General features: G+C 46.3%; 1 protein-coding gene across 3 annotated transcripts in view; it reads right to left on the bottom strand.

Annotated features, from left to right (window-relative positions):
- The window catches only part of UBE4B (ubiquitination factor E4B), a 128750-nt gene that overhangs the window by 8810 nt on the left and 105870 nt on the right, over window positions 1-14070 (bottom strand). For all 3 annotated transcript variants that reach the window (XM_025855681.2, XM_073903367.1, XM_073903366.1), the window contains 4 exons: window positions 7841-7967; window positions 5942-6086; window positions 1836-1970; window positions 57-248 (listed from right to left, as the gene is read on the bottom strand). In XM_025855681.2, coding sequence (XP_025711466.1) covers window positions 57-248; window positions 1836-1970; window positions 5942-6086; window positions 7841-7967 — 599 coding nt within the window. The remainder of the gene's footprint in view (window positions 1-56; window positions 249-1835; window positions 1971-5941; window positions 6087-7840; window positions 7968-14070) is intronic.

Here is a 14070-nt window from a genome sequence, read left to right on the forward strand (position 1 = left end):
TCGGCAGCCTGAGGCCCCGGTCTCCCCCTGCAACGGCCTGCTCCCCGGGCACTGACCTGGTCGTCAGCAATGGCTTTGGCGAACCGGGCACAGTCCAGCTGCAGGTAAATATCCGTCAGTTGGTCCAACAGCTTCTTTGGTTCAAAGCCGTACTTCTCAGGGTTTTCAACTTTCAGGTCACGGCACTTGGGGCCACAGAGTTGCTGAAGATTAAAGTTCAGCATTGCAGCCAATCGGGGTCCAAGTTCCTAGGAAATCACAGGTAAGAGGACAATTCGTGCTGTTGAGACAAGCGAGAAGGACCAAAACTCCCATTTCAGTGGAGGAACATGAATTGGCTGGATTAATCTTCAAAGAATCCCTTAGATGTACTGTGAGTCACAAGCTGAAGGACATTTATATGCAAAATTTTCTTTATTCTCCATCTCCAATCCAGTAATTCTAACACCTAATAATGTTACAGGTTGGTGGAGTATCTATAAATACGAACAGAAGGCAACCTTTTCTTTAAATTCACGCTTTCAATGATAAAAACAAGTCACTCCAAACTCACTGAGAAGCAGGTAAGAGGGAAAATCACTCATAATTCCATCTCAAATAATTTATTATAGTTTCCTAACAATCAAAGACTCGCTGAGTTGGGAGTTCCTAAACATAAAATAAATCATGTTTTTAGTGCAGGGATTGGCCAACTGCTACCTGCAGGCCGAATCTGGCCCAAATGCTTGTTTTTATGAAGTCTTATTCAAACAGCCATACTTACTTGTTTATATGTATTTTTTCTGTAACTGCTTTTGTGCTACAACAGCCAAGTTAAGTAGCCGTGCCAGACTGTGCAGCCCACAATGTCTAACTCTTTACTATCTGGGCTTTGTAGGAAAAGTTAAAAGAAATTCCATTTGCAAGCCCCAGGGAAGCAAGGGTCTGAACTATCTTGTTTAAATTAGTTGCGGTGTTTGCATGCTTTCAATAGTGAGCTCGGCTTTGTTTCACGTTCCACTGCTCCTTTATGAAGAGAAGTGAAATGGAAAACGGACAGAGGAGGAGACTCATTGCCGAGAGGCACCCAGGCCAGGGTGTGGCGAGAATGCTGAGCCGAACGGTGAGCATGGACACTGGCGGAAGTGAGGAATAAAATTACGTTCCATTGTAAACCTGTCTCCACATCTCCAGGCAATCAATGACCAGCTTCCAGGCCCCTTCCTTGACTTCGTCACCACCCTTGTCCCGGCCACGCCATAAAGCTTCTGTGCCTTGCGGCAGTGGGAGGGCAGGGGGTCAACACAAAGCAGCGATCTTCAGTTAGGTCACTCAGTTTCCATTTCAGAAGCAGGACTCAGGGCTTAATAGTGTCAAGGCCAAATATTCTGACTACCTTCAGTCTATCATAAACCCCAATTATGGCTCTCATTACCCTTTGGCTTCTTGAGTGTAACAAAGCTACAACCAGGAGAACCACAGATCTTACCCATTATCAGTGATTTCTACTTAGTATAATTCCTAACTGATGCTACTTTCAACTTTTCCTACAAATAAAATACAGGAATCAATAACAATAAAAATATGTCACAGCTTCAGCATTAATAATCCCATGTGCTATGTAAGCAGAAAGTGAATTATGTTATCTTTGGAAGAGACTGTTTGCAGACTTTTTTGGTCTTGCCCCAGAGTGCTAGATCACTTAGCCTAACTGGGAACAAAATCAGCATCGAGCTTTCACTTAGCAACTCGGAGCTGAAACGTCCAGGATCTCAGTAACTACCTTTAGTGACAGGTGACGGAGCTTGACTGTGGAATCCGACACACAAAATAAACATCCCGAAGTTTCTACTCACCGGCCTGAGGAACGGCTTCTGGACCTGCTTCGTGAGGATGTGGAACATGTCCACGGTTTCTGTTGCCAAGGCAAGATAGGAGCGGGACACACGCTCGTCCTGGGCAAGCTGGGACTGGCGGGCTTGCTGCTGATCCTAGGAAGGCCAAGCAGAAGTCAGCGCTGGCCGTGAGCTCACCAGCATGCCCAGCGTGAAGGAAAACAGGACGAGAGCACAACAAAGCCCACAAGCTGAGGGAATGAGAATGACCCAAACCAGAGAATTTTCCAGATAACTGAAGTTTATTCTTTTTCAGCGTGAGAACTCTCTGGGTCTCTGAGTCAGGTGACCCTGGCACACTGTTTAACTTACATGAGCTCCTGTTTCCTCAAAGAAGTCACTAAAAGAAGTCACCTTCAACTTCTGTGCGGGATGAAATTAGCGAATCTTCCATCACACCTGATACATGTGGTTGCTAATCCAGGACTGTGTTTCCCAGAATAACAACTTGTAGTCACTACTATTTTAAAAACATGTGCTGTGCTATGCCACGATACTGGGGCCTAGAGGTTTTGCCCCTACACCAAGAGCCTCCAGATTGCTAAGGTTTTGAGTTTCGTCTCGCTGTACTCTCAGGGTGTCGCCCCGGACAACTGTCAGCATGCTTGCCTCTGGCACCATCTTCCTCCTTCATTTTTGTCAGGGGCCGGGAAACAAGGTAAAAAGGTGTGCTTGACTCGGGGGTAAAGCAAGGTGGAGCACTGAAGGCTCTGGGATGCAGAAAACACCCAGGAACAGCAGTAAAGTCGGAAATTCTTGTATCTCGGCTCAGAGGCCATTTTACTTCATGCTGAGGGGAGGGCAGTAGCTAGAGCAGCTGATGCCGCCACAAGAGGACCTCTTGGGGCAGTGCCCTCTGAGAGGGTGCGTGGGGGAGGCTGTTACCCAGTGATGCTGGGTAACCTGCCCACTGCCCCCTTGGCCAAGAATGCGCCTACAGAACACATGTCGAAGCGGGAAGACATAAGAACAAGGTGAGAACTAGTGCAGTGCGTGTCTGCATGTCACACGCTTTCCTCCACACGTGGTATCCGGGCCCTCGTCCAGGCCAGGCTCACCTTCAGGCACTGGAGCGCAGAACATGACCATCAGGCTCGCAGGCCTCATGAAGCTTAGCTCGCCGGCAGGGAGACAAGCAATAAACAAACACCCACACAGACGCATAACAAGTCTGAGAGTGATGGAGAAAAGGCAAGCAGAAGAAGAGAGTGGTCAGGGACAGCCTCTGAGAAGGTGACAGTTAGGTGGATGTCTGAAGAAGAGACTCAGCAGAAATCTGGGGCAACGGTGCTCCCAGTCGAGGGAACAGCAAGCGTGTCAGCAGGAGGACAAGGAGGCCCATGTGGTTCGGGGAGAGTGGGTGACGGGGAAAATGGTGGGCCGGAGGCCCACTCTAATTCGGGACTGGACTCTGTGTGAGAAGGGAAGCCTGGACGAGTTCTGAGTCAAGTGGTGATAGTGAGCAAACAGGTTTTAACAGCATCCCTCTGGTATGGACACGGGCAAGAGTGGAGGCGAGAGACCGGTCAGAGAGGCTACAGCAAGCCAGGCAAGAGAGGCCTGTGGCCTGGAGGTGGGGCAAGAGGCCAGAAACGGGCATTTTAGGGTAGAGTCTTGAGGCGCTTGGTGAGGGAGAAGAATCAAGGAAGACTCCCAAGTGTTGGGTCAGAGCATTTAACAGAATACAGTGGTCATTCAGTGAGGCTGGGCCGACCCGGAGAGGAGATGTGGAGGATCCCACCAAGGGATCCTATTAGACCACCGGGCAGAGGGGCAAGTCAATAGCTGGTTGGTGAAGCAGGTCTGGAGTCAGGAGAGATAGGAGCTGAGGAGACACATTCTGGAATCTTTAGAATACAGACTGTTAAACAGATGAGATCGCCCAGCACTGAGTTTGAGCCGGGGCACCAGGCCTCGCGTGGGAGTGCTTCTGGCTGCCTGACAGGGTTTGGGGTAGGAGGGTACATCACTGGCCCGAGATGGTAAATGTCCTGCCACGTCGGTGCAGTCTCTCATAATAACGAACTACCGCTACAGCAAAGTTCTGCTGCACTCACGATTCCAACGAGCACCCTCGCTGAGAGACAGCAACCTCAGCCGCGGGCGTGGGGAGAGAAGGGGAGAACCTGAGGGCCGAGCAGCGGCGTCCTCCAGCATTCAGACGGCGGGCCGTGAGAGGAGCAGGCATGGAGGGGGATGGCAGAAGGTGACTTCAAGGTCAAACGGACAGGACGTCGGGAATAGCACTTGCTTGAAAGGATTGTTTATGCTGTCTTCTCGTCCACGAGCCCGGAAGAGTCAACAGGAATTGTTCGGCCATCTCACAAGCAAATGCTAGCAAGCGCTGACTGTGAATGAGATAATGTGCCACAGACCAGTATGGCACCAGCTCCGCCATTAGCCGGGCTGAGAGGAGCATCTCGGGCGACACAAAGTGGGTGCTACAGAAGCAGAGAGAAAGGTGAAGATGTGCAGCCGTGCTGACGGGGGTGGTCCCAGCACGAGCGACCACCTGCACAGGACCTTACTCAAAGAACGGGGAGGGTTTTAATACGTAAGGATGGAACGTAGAGAACTGTGGACAGAAGGAATGTCTCAGGGCACATGAAACAACAGAAGCTAGCCAGTCCTGAGCTACGTGGTGACATCTACCGTTCCTCCTCATTGCTTTTCTGTAAAGCAGGGATCGTCTCTGGTTTGTGGACAAGGAAACAGAGATGAAGGAACTCTGAAGGCATGGCAGTGTCTGTTCTCAAACCCAGGTGCCCTTGACTCCAAAGCCGGAGCTCCTTCAACTGAGCTCATCTGCTTCCCAGCCTGTTCTGCAAGGGCCTGGGGACCGGTCCGGATTGGAGCCAACAGACCGGAATGGGAAGTAAAGCTTGGAAGGATCTCTTAGAGCCACCGTGGCGGGGGGCCATGGAGCAACAAGTCTGGGCCACCTCCCGCCTCTGGGACATGGCGGGGTGCGGGAGGCACAGTAGCAAAACAGTCTAACGGGTGTGTAGACGTGAATACGAGGGTAGAGGGTAGGCCGGACTCGGACAGGTGCCAGTGCAGTGCCAAGGACAAAGAGGAAAACCACCGCATCATCTCAAGAATACGGTAAGAGGGGTTCTAGCAGTGTGGCAGCCCGGACGCAGGAAATCCAGCATTCACGGGCCCTGGGCAAAGCTCCCGGGACGTTTCAGTCTGTGGTGTGAGCACATTAGCTACAGCAAGATGGAAACTTCTCATCAAAGCTGCAGGAACACTTGGGATGAAAACCTTTCCTAAACGGGCTTTCATATGTGCTTACCTTATCTTAAGCATTAGAAGCTCGACAGCATTTGCGTTTTGAGGATGCTATTGCTAGTCAAGAAAAAACAGTCCTCCCTACTTTTCCACGAGAACTCTTTTTGGAAAGCAGTTCTGATTCTGAGCCTGAGAACACCAGGCACAGAACGAACCAACGTATGAAGTCACCCGTAGCTGTCGAGGGCTAAGTAACTGATCAGAGAACCATCTACATGGCTGCAAGAAATGTCAGAAAAGCGTGTCAGTGTGCTGTCACTGGCACAGCATGAATTTCTCACGGAACCTGGCAAAACAACCCTCTCTTCCATTAATAACTGAACATAAAAACCAAGATCAACTGGAAGGAAAAAACCCACCAGAATCCTGCGTGAGTCACATAGTTGTCTGAAGATCACATGAGCAAATCAAATGCCTGTCTGGCACCGCATTCTAGAGATTTCCTTCCTACTTTCATAAATTGACATCAACACATTCAGATAATAAAAGCTCTTCTCCAAAAAAGCCCTTTGAAATTAAAAAGGCAAGGAAGTTTTCAGGACACGTTTTGAAAGACTTCTCAACTCATTTCTTAGCTTTAGATCAGGTGTCTAAGCTTACTCCTACCCCAAACCTGGGATGTAACTTCATGGACGCCCACAGGTGGGAGGTGACAAGCAGTGACAAGTCAGTCAGAGCTACGTCACCAGGGCCCACAGATGCGGCCCCGAAGCAGAGCTCCGCCCGGGGCCAAAGGCAGCTTCCCCGCCACAGCTGGCCCACTATGTCCTCACCCGGGGCAGCTGGTCCCACTGTTCTTTGTTCTTCATCTCTTCTTGCACTTCGTGGATTCGCTTCAGAGACTCCAGACTTTCATCGAGCAAAAACGTCGTGTCATTTATCAGCATGTTTATATAGCGAACAAACTGCTTCCCCGAACTGAAAAGGCAATTACACTGGACATAGTCATACAGCTCCCTGAGGCAAAATGCTGCAGCAGATCCCAAAGAAAATGGGCCCCCGCCCAAAGTGCCAACCACGTCGTCCTGTAAGGCTGCCCACCTTGGCACCACTCAAGTACTGCAGAGGTCAAGGACTATGGAGTTTCTCCTTGGATTTTGTTATTCCTTTTAATTAATCACTTCAGTGGTGCAATGGAGGTACTCTGCACAGTTTATGAGAGCCAGTTGCTCATACTTCAGGATTTTGTGAGCAGATTCCCCTGAGAGCTTAAATTTGGCACCAGTGCAAGTATTTACATCCCGCTTCTCGGCCTTTTGGCTAAGATCAAGTGTGGAAAACCAGCAAATGCTGAATTTTTTCCCCCTTCTTCAGAGAGGTTTATCAACACGTCCCTGGCTCGTTCTCTCAATGACTTTAAGTAGAAAAGACACTCTTCCAGACTAGAAAATATGCTTAAACTCACCAAGATACAAAGAAAGCACAATTACCCACATATGAGACAAGAGAATTACCAACACAGTGATTTTTCATTATAAGGAGACAATGAAGAAAAGCTGGAAGCTGCAATATTGATAAAGGAGAATATTAACTTACTTTCTAGAACCTGAAGCTTCCCATCTATAAAACTGTCCTGCATATCCTGTTACAGTGGAGGGCTCGCTGGGGCACTGAGATGCTGGTGCACCGTCAGGCTTTGTAACTGCAAGATTAGTGGAGCAAAGAAGAGCTACATACACTTTAGGATCTACTGCTGTGTAATCAGGGGGCGGGAAGCCCGTGCCTGGGGAGGAGAAGTTCCTGCGAACAAGGGTGGGAAGCTTAGATTTCAGGAACAAGGAAAGTTCAGGGCAAGCACTCCCACTCAGCACCACGCAGATCAAGCCACGGGCCTGTCTGGTCTAAGCTCATGCCAGGGCTTGTGGGAACATAATTCTGACCATAAGAGCAACTTTTGGAAAGAGAATTAACTTGAAGAGTCTACTCTGCAGAAACCTATCTAGCAAATGGTTACTCCACTGGTAATACGAAATTTTATTGACTAGTAACTTAGCTAACAAGTGACAGCTAGACCTGATCAGTGATCTAACATGGGTTGCAAAAGATCCAAGCAGATGGGATAAAATTTCTCCTGAAAATTATTTCAAGAGTTCAACATTTTCATCTCCCTTCTTTTTAAAGCACCTTTCCTTTTAAAGTAACTTAGATGAAATGACTAATGTCCAGATTTAAGTAGCCACTAAAATTTCAGGTAGACAACAAAAAGTCCTTAATCAAGGTTTAGGGCCTTATTACAAAGAATGACATTTGAAATGACAACCCTAACCTAAGCACTTCCAAATCCGAAGTCTTCCTAACATTTCGCATCTAAATCTTGACACCATGTTCGAGAACACTCTACGATCTCATTCCAGTCATTCTGACAACTTCACTTAACACTGTAATCGCAGAAACACCCAAAAACACTTCACGGATCATCTCAGAATATTTATAGATTCTTTATGTATACATACCATCCCCACAGTGTCTTGACAAATCTAAAGTTCAGCGATACCTTGCAAGCACAGACATTTAGTTAACTCTGCTCACATGCAGCAGAACCATCTAGAAAACTTAAAGGAGGCTGAGACCAAGCCAACAGTCCAGGAGAATCAGCTCGGAAAGATTTAAGCAGTCACCCTACCTGTGATTTGCAAGAGAGCAACCTGTGACATCGGGCGCCCGATACTCACTTGAACTCCTCCATGAAGGTGCCATGGTGAGCTATGTTTTGCCAAAGGCTTTTAAAAATGGTGCTAATGTGATAGCGAATGGTGAACTTGTCGTAGAACTCACTGGTGGCTCCGGTGTGCTCAACATCTAGAGAAGAGAGAAGGATGAGTACTGCCTTACCTTTCTAAAAGCAGTTACTGCGTCCACGATGTTACTGAGTGCATACAAATCTGTAAATTTAGAGATGTGATAAGATCGTGCACCTATCTCTCACATGTAAGGCAGGACAGAAATCAGGAGGTGGTTCTGAAGACACAAGCTTCACAGTGAAGGTCCGGCAATGACACAACACGAAATGAATTGCTCGGAAAGCGGCTGGCCTCATCAGCACAGCACCCACTCGCCAATGACCAGAAAAAAAAAACTGGGCTCAATTTTCTTAAGGTCCACATGCTTATTAAATGTGACTATAGGCCAGGCGCCTGGGTGGCTCAGTCGGTTAATCGACTGCCTTCGGCTCAGGTCATGATCCTGGAGTCCTGGGATCGAGTCCCACATCGGGCTCCCTGCTCGGCGGGGAGTCTGCTTCTCCCGCTGACCCTCTTCCCTCTCGTGCTCGCTATCTGTCATTCTCTCTCTCTCTCAAATAAAATCTTTTAAATAAATAAATAAATAAATAAATGTGACTATAGGCCTACCTCATTTTATTGCGCTTCGTAGATACTGTGGGGTTTGTTTGTTTGTTTTTTAATTACAAATTAAAGGTTTGTGGCAACTGTGCATCTAGCAAGTCTATCAGCTCCATTTTCCCAACAGCATTTGCTCACTTCATGTCTCTGTGTCACTTCTTGGTAATTCCCACAATATTTCAAACTTGTTCATTATTATTATATTTGTTATGGTGATCTGTGATCAGGGATTATGACCCACTGAAAGCTCAGATGATAGCATTTTTAGCAATAAAATATTTTTATTTTTATTTATTTATATAAAAGACTTTATCTGGGGTGCCTGGGTGGCTCAGTCATTAAGCGTCTGCTTTTGGCTCAGGTCATGGTCCCAGGGTCCTGGGATTGAGCCCCGCATCGGGCTCCCTGCTCAGTGGGAAGCCTGCCTCTCCCTCTCCCACTCCCCCTGCTTGTGTTCCCTCTCTCGCTGTGTCTCTCTGTCAAAGAAATAAAATCTTAAAAAAAAAAATTAAATTAAAAAAATAAAAGATTTTGTTTATTTGAGAGTGAGCGAGCAAGAGAACACGAGTCGGGGGAGGAGGAGAGGGTGAAGCAGACTCCCTGTTGAGCAGGGAGCCTGACAGGGGCTCGATCCTGGGACTCCGGGACCATGACCTGAGCCAAAGACAAATGCTGAACTGACTGAGCCACCGAGGTGCCCCAATTTTAAATTAAGATATATACATTGGTTTTTTAGACATAATGATAATGTACACTTAACAGACTACAGTATAGTGTAAACGTAACTTTCATACGCACTGGGAAAGGAAAAAATCCATCTGACTTCCTTTATTCTCGTATTTGCTTTATTACAGTGGTCTGGACCTGAATCTGCAATAGCTCCGAAATATGCCTTATTATTTTAAGTACTTTTGTACAATTAACATTTTCAAACATGTACCCAAGTAGAGAAAAGCTTAGTAAAATCCTATGTACTCATCACTCATTTACCAATTACCAACATCCGTGTACTATTATTAAAATGGAACAAAGATCAAACTTAGTTATCCAAAAGACAAATAGCTTAAGCGTGAGAAGCTCCTGAGTTTATGACAAGTTTTAAAAAGAGGGAAAGTTGTCAGGTAAAGACAATAAGGCTCAAGAAAAAGATAAAAATGTAAGTTAAAATAAGATACCATTTTTACCTATCAACTAGTAGATTATTACAAAAATGACAAAACTGCGTGCGAGAATCTGGGCGGGAGGTACCTTCTGACTGCTGGTGAGAATGAACAGTGACACAACCTCTTGAAGGCAATGTGACAACTTGCATCACAAGCCATCAATGAGCCCATCTCCCTGACCCACCAATTCTATTCCAGAAAACACATGCAGGCAGGTTCAAAGACTGATCTCCCAGGATACTCTCTACAGTACTATTTATATTAGAGAAAAAATGTAAATGCAAATGCCCAACAGAGAACATGAAAAAATACTTGTGATATACGAAGTGAAAAACACAGGTTACTGAATGGGGTCAATCATATTTAAAACTGCAGACACACACACACACACACACACGATACAGAGCAAAATGTTAACTGAGATTCTGAGGGCAGAGACTATCAATAACTTTTATTTTCTTCTTGGTATTTCCTATATTTTGCAAAAGAACGTATTTTTTTGTGACAAGAAAGATTATTTAAAAATGAGAGGGGTAAGATAATTAGCACTTATCATACAAAGACCTGAAAGCACTTATGCATATTCATTAGGTCAACCTTTCTTTACAATGAACTAAGTGTCATTTTGTTAACTGTAGAAAAGTGTGAACTGGGGCGTCTGGGTGGCCCAGTCGGTTAAGCGTCTGACTCCTGGTTTCGGCTCAGGTCGTGATCTCAAGGGTGGTGAGACTGAGTCCTACATCAGGCTCTGCACTCACTGCGGAGTTTGCTTGAAGATTCTCTCCCTCTGCCCCTCTCCCTGCTCATGGGCGCTCTTTCACTCTCTCAAATAAATAAATAAATCTTTATTTTAAAAAAGTGTGAACTAAAGTGTGGAGAGCTGATTTAAAGAGTCTACTTGAGAAAGACGCTGGGGGACTGATACAGAGCCTCTCATAGCCTCAAAATCGCCCTTAATACCTGTACCACTTCCTGAGCACAGCAAAAGCTAAGTAATGCCAACATTTAAAAAATTTCACTCCTCACGCTCCCTCAAAACTGCAGCGGCCCGAATTCTACTTCCCAAGTTCGAGTTCTAAGAGGCCTGAAATGAACCACATCCTGGCTGGCCTTGCTCCCCTGCTGCTCACTGTGCTCCCTCCCACAGGTCTTCTTATTCACTAAGCTGCCCAGGCCTCAGGGCCTTTACACTTGGTATCCCAGTTGCCTGCCACACTGTGGCTGAGATCTTCGTCTGATTCACTCTTCCGTCTCATTTCCAAAGTCACCGTCAGAGACCTTCCCTTACTGTGCTCCTTAAAGTAGCATCATGCCCTCCCCCCACACCCACCATCTGCAAGTATCTTATTTATTGGTTCCATTGTCTATCTCCCAACTAGAACACCTGGCTCACAAGACCAGCGACTTTGACATCCTCACCACTAGGCCTTAGCATCAAAACCAGTGCTGACACACAGTAGGAGCTTCATAAATATTTGTAGAATTAGAGACTGAATCTACTTGGGCTAACGCTGGCTTTGCTGATTCAGATCCATCTGGGGAGGAGAAGAGTCTGGAAGTAAGTCTTTGTTATCAGTGTTCTTCTAAGTTCTGAGTAGGCAGGTTGGGAAAGCTGGTCCTTAAGGAACTGATGGCTGGTACAAATAAAATACTCTGATTTTGGAAAATTTTATTTTTGAAACAAAAATTTGATCTTAAGCATTTCCAAAGCAGGATATTCTCTGGGGGTAGAAAAGAGGAGCCTGTTCCATAGGTCCATTTCTAGTTCATGTCTGAGAGTCTGTACCTAAGTCAGCAGGTGTTATTATGGGGCTGATGCACGAGTGGGAGGGGCTGTCTTCTTCGGTGTCCCACTGGAGGGCTCTCTGGGCACTGGTCCCCTGTGACCACAACAGTAACAGTGCAGCAGTCAGGAGCACCTGTGCTAAGGTCCACCTGCTGAAATTGCTGCCACTCACTAGCTGCTGACCTTCAGCAAGCTTCTGGACCTTTCTAAGCTTCGGGTTCCTCGTTTGGAAGACGGAGATATTTATAGCCCCCATCTTGACGATGGCTGTGCAGAGTAAGTGAAAGGATTCGTGAGGATTCGGTAAGTGGTGGCTATTATTAGTAGGGGCATCATCTCTCTAGGACTGCAGACGTGGTCCAGGGCCAGGGGGTACACCGCTTGGTGGCAAAGGGGAAAAGAAGCCCCTCGGATCTTACTAGTGGGGCTCTGCCAGACCCAGCACCGGTCTCCCAGGAAGAAGCCCACCCCTCTGCACCCCCATGCTGAATTCCAAAGCCACAGTGACAGGCCCAGGGCACTTACCGAGTATAAAATACATTTAACCAAACATTTTTTGCTTTTAGTACTAACGATACATGTTTACTGCAGAATAATTAAGTTCAGATTAATTTTTTAAAAAGAAAAAGAAATAAAACCATTTACAATTCTACCATTCAAAACTAACCAGCTCACTGTTAGTGTTTTGGTATATGTTCCTCCATGCGGTTGTCTGTCGTACGGATGTGTACCAACATACTGAACGTACTGGTTCATTACTTGACATTTTTAATGTAAATAACACAGTATTTTTCACAGCTCATATAGACCCACTTCATGGATAAACTGTGATTTACTTAATTTATCCACAGCTGGAAGAAATTTAGGCTGTTTTTAGTATTTTCACTACACTGCATTATAAATGACGCTGCAGTGAATATCATTATAAACATGCACACACATTTATAATTATCCCCACAGAGCAGATTACTAGAAATTAAGTTTACATGCAGAAGGGTGAGCTGTTTGTTTAGCTGCTGTCTCTCAGTGCCCAACCCACCCTTTATACTTGGTTTTGCCAGGCTGGGGCTAGGACTCTGCAAGTTTCCCCTTGCCAGCCGGCCCTCTGCCGGGTTCGCCAATAGGGGGTGCTGCAGGAGAACTGGAAAACTACAGGACAGCAGGGACTTGGTCCCAGGCCGTAGGCGGGCTGCTCCTGCCAGCAGTGGTCCTTCCTCCAATCGGCAGCAGCTACCTCCAGGCTCCAGCTCAGTCCCACAGTCGCAGAACTAGTTAGCCTGCGCTCCTCAGAGACATGAGCGGGCCAGTGTCCTTCCTCAGAGACCTAGGTCCCAGTTCTGTCCTGGCCCTCATTCGAGCTGCCAGATTTTACTTACTCCAGCCTCTTCCCTGGGTTCCCCCAGCTGTGGAGACAGATGATGGCTGCTTCCTGAACCCATAATCTGCCTTACGCCAAAGTTCTTATTTGCCTTTCTGTCCTCCAATATCTATTTGCCCAGTTCCTTATATAGTTGCTCCTTAAACAACAGAGGCTTGAACTGCATGGGTCCACTTACAGATTTTTTTTCAATAAATATACATACAGGACCATAAATGCATTTACTCTTCCTTATGATTTTTTTTTTTAAGATTTTACTTTTATTTATTTGAGAGAGAGCAAGAGAGAGCTAGGGAGCACGAGTAGGGGCAGAGGGAGAGGGAGAAGCAGACTCCCCGGTGAGCAGGGAGCCCGATGTGGGGTTTGATCCCAGGACTCTGGGATCATGACCTGAGCTGAAGGCATCCCTCTTCCTTATGATTTTCTTAATAACATTTTATTTCCTCTAGCTTACTTTCTCATAAGAATACAGTATGTAATACACATAACATACAAAAGATGTGTTAGTTTATGTTACTGTTTATGTTACTGATAAGGTCCTACATAACAAATTCAACATTCTGGTCAATAGTAGGCTTTTAATAAACCTGGGGGAGTCAAAAGGTAAAAGTGGATTTTTGGCTGTTTGTGGGGGGGTCTCTAACTCCTACGTTGTTCAAGGGTCAACTGTATTTAAATTCTATTAAAATAACTGGTATGGGGGCACCTGGGTGGCTCAGTCGTTGAGCGTCTGCCTTCAGCTCAGGTCATGATCCCAGGGTCCTGGGATCGAGCCCCGCATCGGGCTCCCTGCTCGGCAGGGAGCCTGCTTCTCCCTCTCCCCCGGCTTGTGCTCCCTCCCTCGCTGTGTCTCTCTCTGTCAAATAAATAAAATCTTTAAAATAAAAATAACTGGTATGTTTCTATTTTCCTTACTTGACCTTGACCGATACATAGGATATATACATTTTTAGGGCTTTTGGTGTGGACTGCCAAACTGGAAAGGTTTTACCAATTTACATTCTCATAAGAGTTTCTTAGCGCTGATTCCACATACTAGCTAAGGGGGAGATGAAACAGGCATTGGCAGGTTAGAGTTGTTCTCTACAACTATGTTATTAGCACTAGGCATTCTTATCTTAAAAAATAAATAAACAGGTGAAAAGAGGTGGTACCTTATTGTTATTTTAAGAAATGCAGAATTATCTTCACCTAAGTCTGATATGTGCAAGACCCTGAATGAGGTCGTGTCCCG

The sequence above is a fragment of the Callorhinus ursinus genome, unplaced genomic scaffold (genome assembly GCF_003265705.2).
Source record: "Callorhinus ursinus isolate GAN/ISIS: 27379988/994484 unplaced genomic scaffold, GSC_fseal_2.0 scaffold18, whole genome shotgun sequence".
Taxonomy (NCBI): Eukaryota; Metazoa; Chordata; class Mammalia; order Carnivora; family Otariidae; genus Callorhinus; species Callorhinus ursinus.